Here is a 20,633-nt window from a genome sequence, read left to right as displayed (position 1 = left end):
CACACACGCGCTTCACTGTAAGATTTTTCTGTAGTTAATTTTTTGCTGTTTAACATCTTTCTTTCCTGTGAGGAAGCTTATACAGACTGTTGTTACAATACTATGGATGCAAATGTTAAAGTCAGGTATAGTTGAAGCACAATGTAAACCACAACAAAATACACTGTATTCCTCCACCACCCCCAACATCTTTTGAGGCTTATTTATCTATAGAAGTAGGATGACCGTGTCTCCCTGTCCTGTATTTGGGACAGGGGGATATTGTGGCGGGGAGGGGTGGCTCCTGCTGGCTGCACCAAGCCCTGGGGAGCTAGTGCTCCTGGCTGGCCCGGAGCCCCAGGGAAGCGGTGGCCATGGGCACTTCTGCCCCCATCCCCCGAGGACCTAAATATGGACATTTCTTCCCTTTTTAAAAAATAAGTGGGGACGCCTTTTTGGCATCCCAGTTATGGGACTGTCCCACCCAGTACTGGGTGGTTGGTCACCCTGTATAGAAAGCATAATTGTTAGTTTATATTTTAGATCTGCAGAAATCCAGTTCTAAAACAAAAGCTGAAATATATTTTCAAATAAAACATATTTTGCAGATAGAATTTTGGATTTAATCCACCTTGAAGCAGATCCTTGCATAGCATCTAAGTATTAGTGGTTTATTAATCTTGTTTAAATTTTTGATAACTTTAAATTATAGGTGCTGCAGATATAGCAATGCACTCTTGAAAGAACAGGGACCAGTGTGGCAGAACCCGCACCAGAACTATTGATGAAACAGGTGGTGGGGTTTGCAGGATTAGAGTCATTGTTTAAAAATTAATCTTTTTGCTATTTAAAATAAATGAGTGTTACTCAGAAAATGTTTTGGTAGCATTTATTACTGCATTTGAATGCCTAATGTAAAAAGTATTCAGGAAGCATTGACGTTATTTTTTACATTCTTTGACATTACCATGTAGATAATAAAATTAAGTTGGTTGATAAGGCATGGATGCTAAATAAATAGTTTTTGAGAAATAAGAGTTTAAAACATATACACTTTCCTTACTTTCCTTAGGTCAGAAGTATTGAAAATGCAGGTGAGATGTGGATCTCAAAGCTTTATGGTGGCCTGTGACCTACTCTTTAATATGGAGACGTGTTCAAAAGAGATTATAAATCTGCAGCAAGATGAAATAAGTAATTTGTTTTCACACACTGCAGCTCTGTATTAAAGATGAAGATACTAAAAATCAACATCACTTTATGCCAATTAACAACCCTTCAACTCTTGTTAATTTAAAAATGTGATCGTTAAGTGGGTAGCATTTGGAGCAGAGCCTACAACATTTTGGTTTCTGCTGCTGCAGGGTGAACAATGAAAGTGCAACTAATCTAACAAATGCTGTTGCCACTGGTAATTAATAAGGAAATAAACAGAGCCATGTTGGATTTTGTTCAATAAACATCATAATGGACAAATACTGTGTGCTAATTGGGAAAGGGAGAAGAGGTAAGGAGTGGAAAGTTAGGGTTGCAAGTCTGTTACAAAAAAAAATTAAGAATTTAAAACAGCATTTCATAGATCGTTCAAATATTAATCACACTGGTGTGCTACAGAATAGTGAACTGATTTATGCTTTGTCTTTCAGATGAACCAGAAACACGAGATGCATGGTGGGCAGAAATCAGACAAGAGATAAAATCCCATGCCAAAGCATTGGGTTGTCATGCTGTAGTGGGCTACAGTGAATCAACTAGCATTTGGTAAATCATGATGATTTGATTTTCTAAATGCCATAGAAAATAATTCTGTATCATCTTCTGTGGTTTAAAAATGGGGACAGAGAGTGCAAGGTTGATGTTGATACTGTGTGACACACCAGCTTTGAAGAATTTACTAAAATACCTTTCATCTTGGGTTTCAAACTTGAGATACACAGCTGTATTTTTCACATGCTTTTCAGAATCAGTTCTGTAGTCATTGTCTAAACTATTCTTTGTCTTGCTGCTGCTAAACTTTAAACCTGCATATTCCTTTTGACAATTAACATTAATTTGTCTCATTCTCGAGTTCATTTAATCTTATCAGCCATAATGCTTGGACATTTTACTTAAATATGTTTTATTAGTTACACTTTATTGTCAAGGAGTGACTGATAGTTCAGAAGTAAAACAGATGCTTTTAAGGCATGGAAGCAGGGGTCCTTCTTTAGGGATTGCTTGTAAATTGAGCCAGAGCATCATGGCTCACAGAACGGGAGGACTGCAGGCTGAGTGCTCCTTTCATTGGTCTCTCTTTGCGAAGTATTGGCCATAATTCTTATTCTCCAGAACCACGTAGAGAAAATAATCTGAATAGCCTTTTGGGCCCAAAATGGGCAGGATTGCATTTTTCCATTCCATTGACATAGTAGAAGCATTTTCCTGGACAAAGATATCAAGCCTGTCATAGCAGTGTCTTCATTCCACAAGTCTAACATGTTTCCCAAAATAGCAAAGGTGGGTAGATCGCTCAGAGATTGAACCACAGAAGGAAGTTATCTTCAACTTCTATGGCAGCAATAGCTATGCTAAGCTGTATTCGATCTGAAATTTAAGGGACAAATCTCAGCTAGAAGCCCAAACTGCACTGACCTATTCCATGCTTTGAAGGGTAAGAATAGCTCACCCACAATCCATATTTAAGTAAGTTATCATAACCTGGGGGAAGAAAATATGGAATCCTTGCAAAAACTTGCAGCTTCCCTCGCCCAGAGAAGGTTCAATCTCATTCCAGTTCCTGAAAGCACTCAAAACAACCAGAATATTTACTGGTATCAGTTACAGAGGAGCAAGGAGGAGAGACACACTTAGAGTTTATGATTGACATCACCTTCATAATACCACAGAGGGAAAATGATCACATATCTGTAAGCTTGACTTGAGGGGTCTACCTACATTTCATAGACATTGAAGCACCTGGGACTCCCTTTTCTGGCTCAGCTTCAGATGGCCTTTTTATTCCAAGACAAATATACTAGTAATTTCAGACACACTTAAAGCAGCATCATTTGGGGAGTGGGAAAGGAAGAGGAATCAGGAGTGCATCACACATGGATATGGCTCAAGTGCTGTTCAGTGTAGCAGAACCAAACATCTAAATAAAAGTGTAGTACATTTGAAAGGGATACTAAATGTAATGGTAAGTCTATACTAGGGAAATAAGTTGATTTCAGATACTCAGTTGTAGCTATAACATTTGCATAACTAAAATCAATGTATCAGAATCCATTTATTTCTCTAGTGAAGACCTACCCTCCATACTCTTATGCTGACTTCCCTTACACCACGTGATAGTATGGAGTACAAGGGTTGGCTGAAGAGCCCAGAGAGGTCAGTTTTGCTGTGTCTTCACCAGATCCACAAACTCCAAATCTGGAAGATCAACCCTGACTGAGTCGATCTTCCACTTAGTACAATGAGCCTTAAGAGCTGAGTAACAAAGCTAAAAATAAACCAAGGAAGAGAGTCTTTGAAGAGGCGGTTTTTAGTTGGATAACTGAGACCCTGACTAGAATTAAAACTTTTACATCCTCAGAACTTCAGTGTCAGGATATTCACCTCAGTTCAATTACTAGGTAGATTATTTGACAAAAATTTGTTAGTGTTAGACTAAGACTTTGTCTATACTTCCGGAAAGATTGAGCCGATCAGGGGCAATCTTCCAGAGTTCAATTTTGCACATCTGGTAAAGATGGCGCAAAATTGATCTCTCTCGGATCAGCAGTTGACCCACATACTCCAAGCTATTGCTTGGAGTGAGGGAGGTCGACAGGAGAGTATAAAGGCTAGGTCTATACTAGGGGAGTAAGTTGATTCCAACATGTTGATTTTAACTACACAAATGCTGTAGCTAGAACTGCATATCTGAAATCAACTTATTTTCATAGAAAAGACTTAGCCTAAGTTGGAACATTCTTATTGAAAGACACACACAAAAGAGATTTTGTTCTGAGCCCTTGTGCTGAGCTTTTTTCTTTTCTCTCCTCCTCAAGTCAACCCTACAGTTCTACTGTTTGTTTTGTTTTTTACATCTCATTATGGGCCCAAGCTTTAGTAATCTCAAAATATTTGTCATGTTTTGGCATCCTTTTTTGTCTTAAGGTTTTGAAGGTTGCCTCAGATTTCCATAACCTGCCTGTTCATCCATGTCTAATGTGGAGTTTCAGCATTGTTTGACAAACTACTCAGTAGTCTGTCTAGACTTATCTTTTTATGTCCTGGCTCTTAATTTGGCCTTCCAAATAGTTGTTACATCAGCTGTAATGATCTTGGAACTAAGGATAAATCTGTCCTTAGACCTTCCTGCTGGTGAGGCATAGATCCCAAGAAGTAATCCTGCTATCTATTTGATCCACCCTGGCCACTGGAAAGAATAAGCAGTGTTAAGATTTTGCCCTGCAAGAACAAAGCTGGATGTGAAATCACTCTTCTGTTTGCCATGACAATGCTGTAAAATAAAGAAGACATCCAAAGAGCGCCATTACAAGAGAGGTAAAAGGGTTGTGTCACTGCAATGTAGAAGATGAGCAGGCGTGGACAATTTGAAAGCGTTATGGTAGTTGTCACCAGTTCTGTGCTAAGTGAACTAGTGTGCTGGCTGAAAAAACAAACCACTTTAACTTTCACAAGCCTTTCTTGAAATTGAGCATGTGGCAGCAAAGTCCTCCATGCTATGGTGGAGTAGAACGTGTAGTGAAAATAACAATGCTTCATGGTGGAAGAATTATGTAGGAGTCCCCTGATGGTTTTCATTTCAACCTGATTCCATGCCTTAAGCAGGATGTACTTGAGTATGTATAGTATTAGCTTGCCAGTATTAGCTTGTATTTGAGGGGTGGGTCAGGAGGAGGCAAGGCAGGTTAATAAAATAAATCAGGAATTACAGGTAAATAAGACAAATTTTCATTCCAAGAAAGGATGAAGGGCCTCTTTTTGTTTTTCAGCATGGTATCTTTGATTTTGTGTTAGTTTTGGTTCATTATCTCATATTTGTAAAATTGTTGTCTGCTCATTACTGCTTTTAACTTTGGTAACTGTTTAACTCTCTTAAACCGAGACTAGAGTATATTACTTAGTTATGACACTGCAGTTTCTGTTTGTACTTTAAAATTTTACCTTTTTTTGCTGCCTTTTATCCCCTGAATTACCAAGAAGCAACTTGCAATTATTTCTTTGTAACTACATATAAACAATCAGTTTTGGATGATGAGGTTTTCAGCTTCCACTCTTAACTGTGATAAAGAACTATGTCTTTTCTGCAACATTCCCAGACACCCTAATATATGGTTTCCAAAAGCTTTCTTAAATCTGTAATTACTGGGTAATCTAGTGGGCTCAGAACAAAAGTAGCAGTCCTGTTTACAAATTCCACTTCCTTTTGTTGATTTTCTTTGTAGCTTTGGGCATGTCTCTTTTTAATCTATCTGCATCTCTTTTTCTCTATTTAATATGGGCATAATACATCACCAGGCTATTTGTGTGTGTTAATTAATCTGCTAGGTGTTGTTATTACTGTTGTTATGAGTCCACAAAGGTTAACAGTTATATTTAATTCACTGTAGCTTTTGAACAAATGTTTTAAATGTATGGCTTTAAAAAAACATATGTAACACGAGTTCGGGAATTCATGTCTTTGTAATTCTTTTCTTTTTATAGTGAAGAGGTCTGTATTTTGTCTGCATCTGGCACAGCAGCTGTACTGAACCCTAGGTTTCTCCAGGATGGCACCATGGAAGGCTGTTTGGAACAAAGGTTGTCATGGCAGCCTGGCTTCTTTTCCATAGGGTCAGAGAAGGGAGAGGTTGATTTTTTTCCTCAGAGCCAAGATAGTTCTTCTCTATTAGGGTAGGTTACAGTGTTACAGTGCAGGAGCGGGACCAACCACTTTACTGATTTTCACTAACAACAACAACAGAAGTAATGGAACTCTGCACCAAATTACATACTCTGTTTTTATTTCTAACAGTCTAAATAAGGTAACACATTTGACTACTAACCACGGACTATAACCCAGGCTTTTTCTTTGCCACTCTTCACATATCTTTCTTACCTCTGAAGCATACTACAAAAAATGAAAGTAATATGACAATTTGTATAATCCAAATTTTGGTTGTGCACTATTGTTTTTGTTGTGTTCAAGGGCTGTACAGAAAATAAAATACTTTTGAATATAAAACAAAACAATAAAACAAGCTTTAAAAACATATGTTGAAACTGAAGATTAGAAACGAAAAATTATAAAGGTTGATGGAAAAGAAAAAAAATTGAATTGGCCAATACAAAAACCTCTATGAGGTTTTTTTTGGTTTGCTTTGTTTCCTGGTTGAAAGAGAGAGGGAGGGACTTTCAAATAATTATATGAGGGCAGCCAACATCAATAGGACTATTTCAGTACCTTCACTGGAATAATAATCAGCTATCCTAAGGGATTAATACAGTCCTAAAATAAAATTTTGTCGCTTCACTGTGATATGCTGCATCTCAATATTTAGCACTTTTTTCTTTTCATTAGCAAGAGACTATTAACTTTCCCTGCAAATACTACTTGTTGATCAGTTCTCTGAAGCTATAGTTTTAACCCCTTTTAAAGAAACAAAAAATCCCTTACTTTGATTTTCCTGTCTCAACAGAACATTGCTCAGCCCCTTCTTCCCCAGCTGACATCTAAAGAAAGTCAAGTTCTCATGTTAACATAATTCAGTTTTTGATTATAGTGGCTATGTCTACACTTACTAAAAACTTCAAAATGGCCATGCTAATGGCCAAATCGAAGAACGCTAACGAGGCGCTGAAATGCACATTCAGCGCCTCATTAGCATGCTGCTGGCTGTGGTGCTTCAAAAGAGCTGCAGTTCGCTCGCTCGTGGCTAGTCTACACAGGGGTCCTTTTCGAAAGGACCCTGCCAACATTGAAATTCCCTTATTCCTATCAGTAATAAAAATCAGTGGATGATAAAGTGAGCAGATTTGAAATATGTACAAAATCTAAGGCTCCTTGAAAATTTTATTCAAGTTCTGTGCAGGACAAAATTTTACAATGAGGCTCTTGCATAGTATGTTACAAAATTATGATTTGTTTACACTATATTGTTTGTAGTCTTCCATGCGTTTTTGCAACAGTTGTGACTAGATATTTTGTTACAGCTAAATGAATAGTGAGTTTTTCTTAATATTGTAGTTTGGGAAGTTCTTTATGGATCTTTCCCTTTTTAATGACTTCTTGTGTTGTACTGTCCTTCAGTAGGATGACTGGTATGTTTAATTTCTGCTGCTTAATTTTTTATGGGTTATTCAAACATAGTCCATGTAACAGATATTTGATGTGTCTTACCCAACAGCATTCTTAGTAAAGTTGGTGATACACTGCAGACCACATGCAGCTAGCAAGAATTAGACTTTAAAGCTAGTGCAATAATATTTTAGGCTGACATAACCACTGGTCATTTTATGTTGTTGTTTCTTGATCCCTGCATAATAGTTAGTTGCACAGATGCTGTTTGTATCATTTTAGAGAATAGCATGTGACCTCTGTTCTGTTACATTGATGCAAACTTTTTAACCTGTTGCACAGCTGTATTAGAACAGAATTTGTCTCCACGTGTATAGCTGACGTAGATATATGTATAGGCCAACTTCATACACTCATGAATATAGTATTTCTTGTTAAGATGGAGCACAGTTGTTTTAAATATACTTTTCCAAAATGTACTTCTAGGATAGAAGAAACTTCACCTCCAGGTTGTGGATTTTGCCACATACCTTATGATGAACTGAATATGCCATTCCCAGCTCATCTCACATACTGTTACAACTGCAGAAAGCAAAAGGTTCCTGATGTTCTTTTCACAACAATAGACCTGCCCACAGAGGCAATGGTTATTGGGAAGGGATGTCTTATTCAAGCCAGGTATCTGTCAAATTATTATTTTCTTACTACTTTGCTGGAGAGTATAGAAATTGTCCTTTTCATGTACAGATTGAACCTCTCTCCTCTGGCACCCTTGGGACCTGACAGGTGCAGAATGAGAGAATTTGCCTGACCATGGGAAGTCAATATTGTCTACACATAACCAACACTTCCACTGATTACTGTGCTCTTAGAAGACATTTACATGTAAATGATAGTTAAACAGTAGCACAGAACAGTGGGAGCCAGGACTGGTGGCTGTAAACAAACTTTGTGAGACTGCAAGAAAAGTGGCCACACCCGTGATAAGTGAACATCCAACTAATTAAAATCATGCCAGACCATGGATATTGCAGGATGAGAGACTGCTGGTTTAGGGAGGTTGAACCTGAAGGAGTAAACATGATTTCATAAAAAGATATGAAAGAATCTATGATTCCAAGTTCATGTAATCTATTTTAATAAGTATTTTTAAGAAACATCCTTAAAATCCATGGATTATTCTACTTTATAAGTTACTTTCACTCAAAATTTCTGCTTTATAGATACTTTTATATTAAAAAATATGACCAAAATTATAGGTAAAAATTTACAGCAAATATTTGTTAAAAGCCAAAAAGGGTCCATTTAGTGTTGTGCTGACTGTTAAAAATGTGCTATTTAAAAATAAATAAAATTACATTTCAGAAAATAACCTTGGATGTTTTGTTAAATATAAAAAAGCCTGCTCATTTCCTTTTGATCACTTACACAGTTTATTAGTGCTTAAAAATAAAAAGTGCTTTCGTGCTTAAGACAGACTGATTCTACATGTGCAATATTTTCCATCAACAGGTTGTGTCGTCTGAAAAAGAAAGCTCAAGCTGAAGCAAATGCAACATCCATAAGTAATCTATTGCCATTTATGGAATATGAAGTACACACCCAACTCATGAATAAACTTAAATTGAAAGGAATGAATGCTCTATTTGGACTGAGGATTCAGATTACAGTGGGTGAAAATATGCTCATGGGATTAGCAGTAAGTGGTGTTTTGAATGCATAAACTGAGATTCTCTCATTTTCTTTTAATTTCACAATAGAATTTGTGCCAAGCTTATATAGTGGTGGACCTACTATTAACCTCACCAGTCTCTCTCTTACCTTTTACTGACATTTTATGGTGCATGTTCAAGTACACACACGCACATTACTTCTTACTGTATTTGTCTTTAATTCCATACCCCCTTTTTTTTTAGAAATAATGAGAAATAATGACCAGTAAATTGAAAGTGTCCCAGGCCTAATTATAAAATGTTGCGTCACTGCTATCTCTGACCTCTGCCTGTAACATGTAGAGTTGGGATAGCCAAACTTAATTCTATCTCTGCCAAGACAGCTCAGTGAATAGATGCATCCTGAGTAGATTTTCTCCAGCTTTCTCCACCCTGACCCTTCCAATGAGAAGCTGGCCCAGATGACTTCAGAGACATTGGTTTTGAATGTGTCTGAGTCAGTCAACTCTCTTAGGTACCAAGGGTGGGTATAAACAGCAAAGTTATTTCAAAATAACAGACGTTGTTTTGAAATAACTATCCTATCATTTACACAACACAATCTCAGTTCTGAAATAGCAGTTGGTTTATTTTGAAATTGGTAAACCTCATTCTATGAGGAATCATGCCTATTTTGAAATAGCTGTTCCAGAATAGGTTCTGGTAAGGCAGGGAATAGAACCTATTTTGAAATAAGCCATAATGTGTCCAATGGCTCTATTTTTTTGGAAGAAAGATGCTTTTGAAATTGGGCACCCTGACTACATGGCTATCTTTATTTTGAAATTTGCATTTTTGATGGGCTGGGTGGCTTCCATTATGCAAAGGAGGTGCTGAATGTTCATATCAGCATCTCATTTTCATTTTCAAATGGCTGCATTTACATGCCCCTTCTGAAAGGAAAAGATAATGTAGCTACAGCCCAAGAGATTTCACCAGCACTAAGCTTTTTAAGTACATATCATCTGGTAGCAGAGTCTCAAAGGTCTCTGGACCAGCAGCCAAAGTGAGATAGGAATCAGAGGATTCAAGGTAGAACCTCAGCTCAGGCCTCAACCTGTGCTTCCTGGGAGAGTGAAGAAAACACAAAAGATTAGGTAATAGTTCTTTTTGTATTTAAAATGAGCACTTGAGTTAAGGAACAAGCTTTTACTTGAGCATGTTTCATCAGTGGGGAGAAGAGTGTTGCAAGGTGTGTTGTTTTTAATCTACAAGCAATAAAGATGGATTAATCTATCATAGGAGCAAGTCAGGACAAACATACAAATTGTACTGGTGAATTTATTAACAAGTTGAGCAGCACTGAAAACTATTAAATATTTTAAAACAGTAAAAATAAAAAGTAAATTCTGAAAATGAAACTTCAGAAGACATAGTTTGTTCTTGAATATCTTTGTGGTCTTTCTTACTGACTTCATTTATTTTTTAAAGTCTGCCACAGGTGTGTATCTCACAGCTTTGCCAACCCCTGGTGGTATTCAGATTGCTGGGAAGACTCCAAATGATGGTACCTACGAACAGCATATTTCTCACATGCAAAAAAAAATAAATGATACAATAGCAAAAAACAAGGAACTTTATGAGATTAACCCTCCTGTAAGTAAAGTTTACCCCTCTCTCAGAAAATATTCCGTATCCAATGCCGTTCATACCAAACTAGAATGGTTACTAATCCATGACTGAAAGAGATGGAGAGATTTGATTTGAGTTCATGGTTATTTATCAATATGAAGATACTTAAACTTTGTCTGAGGCAGTCTGAGCAGAGATTTATATAATCACCTTATTCCAGATATGTAAATCTCTCCACTCTGAATCATTGATGTCTTTAGAATTCCCCATCCATTTGCCCAAATCAGACTGAGCCTTTCAGGGATTAGGAAGTTCTGAAAGCAGTAGTCAGTCTGAGTGAAAGATGCTTTGTTACCTTCCAGGGCTACACTCCAACAGTCTGTGTGTACTTCTCGTTAACTTGGTAATTGCATGTCCTTTGGCTTAAGAGTTTTTATCTCAAGCGGTAATTACAGCCTTATAACCAGGGACTAGGCTCAAGCTATCATTTATTTGTTGTGGAGTAGCTAAATATAAACATGGTATACTATGGCTCCATAGGTCAGAGTCACTCTAGCCTCCAATAGGTATAACCTTCCAGGCTTCACAAGCTAACTCTGCTGCAAACAATCCTAACAGAGAGAGAGAGCCTCCTGAAATCCCCTGTTCTTACATGTTGAAGAACATCTGAAGGGGAGAAAAAATTACTGTAATTAAGTTTCCTATCTCTGTCGCTATGCAGTTTAGTAACTGTGTGGATATTGCTACTGCCCTCCAGCTGGATTAGCAGTTCTCTAATCCTAAAATAGGAAAGGGAAAAGTCCTGGCAGATTTTAAAAATATATATATCCAGGGAAAATAACCTTAACTTTGTATTGAAACTGAGAGCATAGATCAAACTCTTTCCACTTTGAGCCTTCCATTTACATCATTAGAGAAGTTATTGTGGGAGACTTCTGCCCCACGCAGGTATTTTTACGTAAGGTGACCTGTAGGCTGTCCCTCTGCTTTCTTAGAACTGTAGTAATCCACTGGTACCAATACAGAACCAGATTCCAGAAAGAAAAGTATGGGAACTCTTTGAAATCTTTGGACTGTGAAAGGGCTTTATGTGCATTCTCTGGCTGGCTGTCAGCTAGAAAGAAACTCATCCTGCCCAAGAACCAAGATGGGATCCTGACAAAAGTGGAATTCTTGTGCACGTGAATCAGCACTGGGTAGTCACTACCAAGAAGAGAAATTAATCTGTTTTGAAATAGGTAATCTTTGTATCTCTGTAGTTGCAGCTGTCATTGGCCATTGTGAGGCAGAAAACACAGAAGTTATCTTTCTGTCAAATAGGGGCCCTGAGCCTGTAGCAGGAATCCCATTTTTCTGTGATTTTTCAACTTCCGTAAAAATTTTATTCTGGCACACAATGTTCTCTGTCTATTATTATCTGACAGTTTTTAATGCACTCAGTTCTCCTTAGTAACTAAGGCTGTTTATGATACAAACACTGCAATGGTGCTCTTGCAGCACTGCAGTGTAGTCACTTTCTAGTTCTATAGACGGGGTAGTGAGATTACACTTTAGGGGCAATGCTAAATCTACAGAAGAGTTCTTCTTCTCAGCCTTGCAGAATTGATAATGGTGGTTGGGTTGATCTCACTAAAGTGCTCAAAGTGTTACACTGCTCAGGGTGAGGAAAAGTTTATCTATTGATTTGATTTTAAGTGTAGGCCAGGCTTGGATGGCTTCTAAGCAAGATTGGCATAGTGAGGTGTTTAGTAGCTGTCATGCAGTATTCAGCCCCTCTCACTTTTTGATTACAGGAAGCTCTTTGCAGTCATATCCCCCATGTTGTTTTTTTTCTCACAATAGATCAGAGTCACTTCATCCTCACCAGTAAAGTGAACTAGTCTTCAGTAAACCCTTAGCAATTTTTTGTTCTTAAATTTTTCTTTTTATAACATGAAACTTATGTAAACTCCCAGGTGTCCAGAAACTATTGAGGAGAAATGGTTAATGTTACTCATCACTGACTGGGATAGTGCTGAGAAGTTTTAGTCCTTTGTTCCTTTCCTTTCCTGCAACACCTCAGTTTTTAAATCTGAGGAAAAACTGACTGAGGCAAAAAATTACATGTTATGAACAGATTTTTTTTGTCTTCAATGAACTGCTGAGGTCTAATACTGTTGTTAATAGATCTGTTGTTTCTTACAGTCACTGTGTGTGTTATCCATGTGTGTAAAATGAGTCTGTTTCACTGTTTTCGTTACTCAAAGACTTCGTATAAAAACAGAATTTTTGAATACACAGTTCTCTTTAAGTCAGCAGAACTGACTGTTGTGGAGCTAATTCTTACTTCTTTCCAGAAACAATAATCCTGTCTTTGGAATACGTATCAAGAATGCCTTGAAATGAGGGAGATAAATCCTGTATGCATATATGTTCATAGCAAGGTTCCCACTTACTTTTTCAATCCATGGGCAGAATAAATTTTACATGCACCAAGGCATGTGCAGATGTGCACCTCCAGTGGATGCACATGCTGCCAGCTGTGGGAGCTCTCCTAATCAGCTGGCCAGCACCTGAATCTCTCCTGATTGGCCACTCAAGCACTCAGCTTACAGGGAGCACTGATCACTAGTGGTGATCAAAGAAACTCTAAAATAAAAGGATGGGATACAATTAAAAACAGAAAATATTATTTATATTGTTGGCAAAATTACTTCTAAGTAGACTGCTGTTCACAATGTTCTGGGTCTTAAAACTATGTGATGGCAAGTTCTACACATTTGAAATGAGTTTTAAGATACAGAGTACACATGTGAATTTTATTTTAATGCTGTATTCAGGAGATACTGGAAGAAATCATAGGGTCTCCCTTTCCAGAACCAAGGCAGCGTTCCAGGCTGCTAAGATCTCAGTCGGAAAGTTCCGATGAAGTTATGGAACTGGACCTTTCACATGGGAAAAAGGATGCTTTTGTCTTGGAGGTAATATACGTATCTATGATGCTCATGCACCTACATTTTATCCTGAAAAAATATATGGCAAATAGATAAAGAATTGTTTCCAGAGTGAACTGAATTGTAGAACAACTCATTATTTTTGTATCAGTGTAAACTCTTAATTGGAATTGGAAGCACCCCTGTGCTCCTCTCTCCCATCGTTCCTGAGCACACTTAGCCTCTGTATATGAACCACACGCTAAAAGATGTCTTCCTCTTTGTCAGGCAGTACCTAGATGGTAGTAAAAAAAACAAACAAGAGTTTCTTTTTCAGCTACCTAAAAAAGAGGGAGTCATCACTGATGCAAGCCTTAAATAGCTTGTATACTAGCACCTTAGCATTCAGTGCTGTATTCTTAAAATTCCATTATTTCTTCTACACGTGATTGCTCATTTGTATTCCAAACTGGGTGTGCACTGGCATATGCCCAGTCACTGGAAGCTCTTTGCCCTAGCTGGTAACCATAGTGTTGGAGTGGCACACCCTAGAGTAGTGCCGATATGGCAACCAATATACTCACTGCCTGATTCATCCCCAACTCAGTTCCTTCTCACCATGCTGTTGGTTGCTGGAGCTCCCTCTTCTCTCTTCTTGTTCATCGCTGGTAACCTGTGTAGATAGTGTAATTAGTGTTAATTAGTTGTAAAGAGTTCTGTTTAAGTATAGTAGTTAGTGGTGGTTGTTTTTTAACTATTTGGGCAGGTTCCCAGTCCCTCTCAGCACCTCAGTGCAAGGGATGTCTGCTTCCCCAGCTTTCAAAAACTAAGAACTATGGCAAGCACATGCCCAAGTATGATCCACACTTGGACTGCCTTACCTGTCTCGGGGAAGGCCATCAGGGTGATTGCTGTGCAATCTGCCATTCCTTTAAGCCGAGGACTCTAAAAGATAGGGCTCGAAGACTGATAGTACTTCTCATGGAGGTAGCATTGCAGCCAGACGTTCCCTACCCTGAAGGGCTGAGTACCGCCTCCTCAATGCGGAGTGCCCTGGTACAGGTGCTGGTGTCAGCGTGGAGGAAGGCTCTATGCCGTGAGGAGGGCACTGTGCAGGTGAGAAGGCACAAGAGCCAGTCCCCAGTGCTGAAGAAAAAGAAGGAGCAGCATGATAGGGGCTGCCCCCCTATGGCACCAGGCATCGAGGGGACTCAGTTGCACCAGTGCTGAAATGCCCAGAGCGTGAGCCTGAGTCCTGTGCTGCAGTTCCAGTGCGAGGCTGGGACCCGCACATGCCAGAGTTCCTTACGATGCCAGAGGTGTTCCATGCAGTGCAGTACCTACTAAGAGCCAGGGTACAGCTGCCTTGCCACCTAGGCACAGGACCAGTGGCCAAGGACCTGAGAGACCACAGGTGGTGGCCTCCTCTGCTTTACCTCCTGCGGTGCCAATGCCGTGATTTTTAGCTCCACCGGTACTGATGCTGCTCCCACCTGTGTCACAGGAGCATTTTTATCCACCCCAGACACCTGCTATGGGCTAAGCCCAGGCAGGGGCATCAGCGCAGGCACCAGCCCCTGGTGCTGTTACAACCTCCAGTGGCACCACCTTGGTCCTCAGCCTCAGATTGCTTGGCATTGGAGTCCATATCTTATTACTCCAGCTTGGGCAGGACTTGGAGTCACCAGTCTGTCTCCTCCCATAGCCATTGAAGTCACCATTCCAGGAATGCCAGGAGTGCCTTGGTGGGTCACGCAGGCAACAGTAGCTGTTTTGGACCCCGTAGCCATATCACAAAGCCAAGGTCAATTGCTGGATCCATCAAGAGCACCCTTGGTATCGTTGTTGCCGCCTCCAGTGCAGAGGTCGGCACCATTGGCACTGCTCAGCAATCCACTGTGGGAAGAACACCAGGATCGGCCTGAGACTGTGGGGTACTTATTCCTGTCACCATCTGGCTCCATTGTCTCTATGCCAACACAGATGTTGAGACCAATTTCAGTTGTATGGCCGCTCCTGGCCTCAGAGCCGGGCCCCATGGCATCATTTTATTCAGCACCAGCTGCTCTGGTGCCAGGCTAGGTACCTTTAAACCAGGTTTTAACTCATGCACTGGTGCCCTTGCTACCTGCAGCATCTCAGCCAGTCCTGGGTGTGGTGCAGGCTCCACAGCAGAATGTCACAGGAATCTCCTCCTCCTCCTCTTCCTTCTCACTTGATCAGGTGGTGGCAGGGTCGGCAGCATCCCTGGTGTTGGAGGACGGCATGGTGTTTCAGCAGCTCCTGTGCAGGGTGCTCAGGCTTAGGGTGCAGGCCAAGGAGATACAGGACGACACACATCATGTCAGACATTTTATCTTCCTCGGCACCCACAATTTTACCCTTCATTAAAACAATTGCCAACACCTTGAAAACCGTGTAGCAGACCCCAGCCTCGGCATTGCCACAGCAAGGAAAAATGAGTGTTAATACGTTGTGTCCTCTCAGGGCGATGAGCATCTGTTTACACACCCTTCAGCCCTGCACACTCGATTTCCTGGTGGTTGATGCCGTAAACCATAGGGAGAGGCGGGTTTCAGTGTTCCGACCCCAAAAATAGGGTGGTTAAAGGGTTGGACGTGTATGGCAGGAAAATTTATTCGATGGCTGATTTACCGTTATGCATTGCTGACCAGCAAGTTCTGGTTAGTAGATACGTGTACAGCACTGCCACCTCTCTTTCATAGTTCTCAGAATTACTCCCTCCAGACTCCAAACCTGAATTCATGGCCATGGTGGAGGAGAATAAACTCATTTCTAGAGCGGACCTCCAGGCTGCACTGGATGCTGCAGATGCTGCCACGAGAGTCATGGCCTCAAGGGTACGCATGCGTAGGGGGGCATGGTTATAGGTGTCTGACTATTCAAGATCTAATGTTTGACAGACACACTCTCTTTTTAGAGGACTGACAAAAGACTGCATAGCCTAAAGGACTCAAGGGCCATGCTATATGTTTCCTGGGTTTGCGTACGCCTGCAACCCAGTGTAGGCACTTTAACTCTCACGCTCCTGCTAGACATTTCCCCCAGCAGCAGTGGGATCATAATAGGTGCAGAAGCCAAAATGGTAGAAGGTGCGCTAATCAGCAGGGTCGAGGACAAGGCCATCTTAAGCCTCCACCAGCCTCTAAACAAGCATTTTGATGGGTGGGTTGAGAACACCACACCAATTCCCAGCACACCCTCTATTTTGTTGCCACCTATCTCCTTTCTACCCTGCCTGGTACCATATAACTTCAGAGTGGGGGGTGCTGCTCATGGTAGAAAGGGGATATGCTATCCAGCTTACCTCCTACCCTTCTCCAGTCCCCCTTCCCTGTCCCTTTTCAGGGATCTCTCTCACGAGAGTCTGCTCAGGCAGGAGATTCAATTTCTGCTTCAGTGGGGCATGATAGATGTAGTCCCTCGATAGTTTCAAGGACAGGGGTTCTATTCCTGGTATTTCTTAATCCCCAAGTTGAAAGGGCAGGGGCTGAGGCCCATCATGGAAGCTCCATGGTTGAGAGCCGTGGAGTACTTGTGCTCAAATCCTGTGAGGGAAGTGTTGTTAAATAGTAGGAAACCTTCCTCAAGGGCAGCCTATGTAGCCAAGTGGAAGAGGTTTTCGATTTGGATTTTTCAGAAATTGTCCTCCTTTTTGCAGGCCTCAATACCTTTGATTCTTGACTATTTGTGGTATTTAAATGAGGAAGGGCTGTCTTTATTCTCCATTAAGGTGCATTTGGCAGCCATTTCAGCCTGTCACTCCTGTTCTGGGGCATCATCACAGTCCTCAGACCCTGTTGTGAAAAGGTTTGAGAGGCTTGGAGAGGGTTAAACCACAGGTGTGGATCCCATTTCCTGCATGGGATCTTAATTTGGTGTTGTCAGAGCTTACAGGGGTCCCCTTTGAACTCCTCCTTCCTTGTTCCCTGCTGTTTCTAAGTTACAAAACAGGTTTTTGGTGGCCATTACCTGAGCCAGAAGGGTGTCTGAGTTGAGGGCACTGATGGTGGACCCACGCTATGTGGTGTTCCACAAAGGCAAGGTTAGACTGAGACCCCATCCAGCCTTCTTACCAAAGGTGGTCTCCTCTCTCCATGTCAACTAGGATATCTCTCTGCTGTTTTTACCCAAAATCTCAGGCCTCTCCTAGGGAATAGAGTTTACATACCTTAGATGTTCAAAGGGCTTTGGCCTTCTACATGGACAGGAGCAACCCTTTTAGAAAGACACAGCAATTGTTTATGGTGGTGGCTGACAGGATGAAGAGCCTCCCAGTCTCTTCTCAGTGGATCTCTTCCTGGATAGTGACCTACATTAAAGAATGTTATAAGCTTGTGGGGTTCCCACTCCCCTGATCAAGGCTCACTCTTTCAGAGTGCATGCATCTTGTGTGGTGTATTTAGCCCATGTTCTTATCGAGGACATCTGCAGGATGGCCAACTGGTCCTCAGTTCATATGTTCATGGTCCATTATGCACTGACACAGCATGTTAGGGAAGATGCTGTGGTGGGGTGGGCTGGGCTGTCTTATATTCCTGCCAGGGTACTGACCCCACCTCCTAGACATTGGCTTGTATTCACTCAGTTTGGAATGCGCATGAGCAATCACTCGAAGAAGAAAAGACAGTTACCTGTTCTGTAACTGGCATTCTTCGAGATGTGTTGCTCGTGTCCATTCTAAAACCCACTGTTGGAGTAGCTGGCAAGAAGGAACTCGGTGGGCAGGGTGGATGGTGCATATGTTGGTCGTTGTGTCAGCGCCACGTCTGGGGCACCGCTCCAACCCAGTGGCCACTAGCTAGGGTAAAACTTCTGGCAACTGGGCATGTGCCAGCACACACCCAGAGTGGAATGGACATGAGCAACACATCTCGAAGAACACCAGTTACGGAACAGGTAGCTGTCTTTTTTGTGATTATTAATACAGTTTGTTTATTCTTTGAGACTCCTATTACCTTTTTTATGTCTGAGGAGTTAGAAATCTTTGAGTCTAAAATCAGAAAACGGGGGTTGTCTTATTAATATACCCAAAAACAACAAGGAGTTCGTTGGCACCTTAAAGACTTAGCTCTATATAGGCATCAGCTTTTGTGGACCTACTTCCTCAGATGCAGCTTATGCCCAAATAAATGGAGTGCTTTGTCATGTGAGAAGATCCATGTTATAATTTAATATTTGAAGTATATTTGTTTATTCTGAAGTTAAATTGCTTTTTAATGAGCATATATTTAATTAATTAGATACGTAGAAATACTGTGAGGAGAATTAAGTTGTTTAGTTTGCTTGAAAAATGCTAAATCAAAAATTCTTGAATTTTAAAGATGAAAATGCTAGTCAGATGATAATACAATAAAACCTGAAGAAACTGAATATTTGATGTTTTTTATTAAACATTTTGAGTTTAGTTGTTTTGTATTTTCGTTTTGCCTCTTTTTTTATCTAGTTCATGTTTTCAGAATTAAATATGAAATTTAAGAACTTTGGTATGGGTTTTCAGAACTGGATATCTAAGTTTGGGCAAAAGCCCTATTTAGGATTTTCAGAAGTGTGAAGTATCCAGCTCTTCCAAAATTAGTAATTTATTTATGCATCTTAATAACTTGACCCATTTAAAAAAAATACTCAACTTTTGTAGCTAGTAATAACCTTGTAGTATTTTTGTCTTATTGACACTTCCAGTGTGTTCTATATAGTATGATTTGTTTCAGATTGATGATACAGATGCAATGGAAGATGTGCATTCTTTACTGACAGATGTTCCACCACCTCCAGGTAGAGCAAACAAAATGTTTGTTATGTGGTAAAAATTTAATAAATTTAATAATTTAAAAATTATTATTTAAAATTATTTAAAGTTATTTAAAAATTTAACAAACTTCTGGCAGTCCTTTTTACAATGTGTGGGGTAGTAGAAAATTGTTTTATTTCACTCAAGATCAGAATTGGAAAAAAAATCCTCTAAATGCACTTGGTTACCATGGATCGTATCAAACAGGGGACATATACTTTGTCTCTCCTGTGGAAAAACTGAGGCAAGGAAGATTACTTCCAATACACTGTTGCGTGCTGATCATTTTTATGTACCATATGTAGAAATTCAGCATGGTTATTGTTTCCTTATGGAATCAAAAGTTTCAAAATTTTTGGGTCTTTTGAATTAATAATTTGGTGTCTGTAGATTTTGGATGGCTGAAATATAGGCATGGGGTTCATAGAAGGTAGAAGTATTGACTCATTAATATATTGCTGCAGTGACTTTTGCTAATACGAAATGTCCATATATATTTAATTTTATTCCAAGAATATTGTTTAAATTTAACAGTTTTACTTGTTAGATCTCACATGTCGTTCAATGATAACTTAAATATTTTTTCTTTCAATGTGGCAGTGTTCATTTCAGTTCTGTTCTCTTTGTCTTCCATGGGAGTTTTACAAACTGGATCTATTTATGTTGAGGGGAGACAGTCCAAGAACACGTGGGTCTCTTAATTAATTCACCCACAAAATCATATTTTTAATTCAAATCCACTGTGCTTATTTTGTTTAGAAATCAGCAATATAATAAATAATAGCAAAGTAGGTGTGTCAGAGTAGTAATTTTGTCAATACTTTTTGGACTCTCAAAGACTATAGCAAAATCGGAGTTTAGCAGTGACCAAATGAGTTGAATTTTCAGAATTCAATAGATTCCATAAAATGAATGTTGATCTATATCTCTATTTGATAACAGTGTTGCTTAAATATTTATGTGTAATGTGCTAGCTACTACAGTAGTGTGATAGTTTCTTCTTTGGCAAAAATGATTCCTTCCTTTCAGTTCACTTGTAAACAATATATACTTTTATTTGAAAGCAACTAGGGATGTTAACTGGTTAACCAGTAAGCATGAGGCTTTACCAGTATGGTTGCTGGTTAACTGGTTAATCAGCTCTTGCCAGTTAACTCTGGCAAAGGATGGACAAAAGAATCCCAATTTGGGAAAAAAGAACAGTTTCTTTAAGTTATAAAAATATAAATAAAATGATTGGTTTATCCCTTAAAACAGGAAAATAGTCACTTGCTTGGAAACACGGTTTGTTTTATTTTGTTATCTTTGCCTCATTTTTAAGGGAGAATCTCCATTTGCCTGATTGAGTAGCAGAGAAGATGCATGGTCCACTGGTTAGT

At 39.7% G+C, this 20,633-nt stretch overlaps 1 protein-coding gene across 13 annotated transcripts in view; it reads left to right on the top strand.

The window, feature by feature from the left end:
* Positions 1–20,633, top strand: part of C2CD5 (C2 calcium dependent domain containing 5) — a 118,528-nt gene that overhangs the window by 72,629 nt on the left and 25,266 nt on the right. For 7 of the 13 annotated variants that reach the window (XM_075004674.1, XM_075004712.1, XM_075004703.1 and 4 more), the window contains 7 exons: positions 1,626–1,740; positions 5,674–5,769; positions 7,733–7,924; positions 8,759–8,945; positions 10,390–10,554; positions 13,350–13,490; positions 19,175–19,238. In XM_075004674.1, coding sequence (XP_074860775.1) covers positions 1,626–1,740; positions 5,674–5,769; positions 7,733–7,924; positions 8,759–8,945; positions 10,390–10,554; positions 13,350–13,490; positions 19,175–19,238 — 960 coding nt within the window. Of the gene's footprint in view, positions 1–1,625; positions 1,741–5,673; positions 5,863–7,732; positions 7,925–8,758; positions 8,946–10,389; positions 10,555–13,349; positions 13,491–19,174; positions 19,239–20,633 lie in introns of all 13 variants that reach the window. The other 6 variants (XM_075004694.1, XM_075004654.1, XM_075004687.1 and 3 more) reach the window with 2 other exon arrangements.

The sequence above is a fragment of the Carettochelys insculpta genome, chromosome 1 (genome assembly GCF_033958435.1).
Source record: "Carettochelys insculpta isolate YL-2023 chromosome 1, ASM3395843v1, whole genome shotgun sequence".
NCBI lineage: Eukaryota > Metazoa > Chordata > Testudines > Carettochelyidae > Carettochelys > Carettochelys insculpta.
This window is presented reverse-complemented; position numbering and strand designations above follow the sequence as displayed.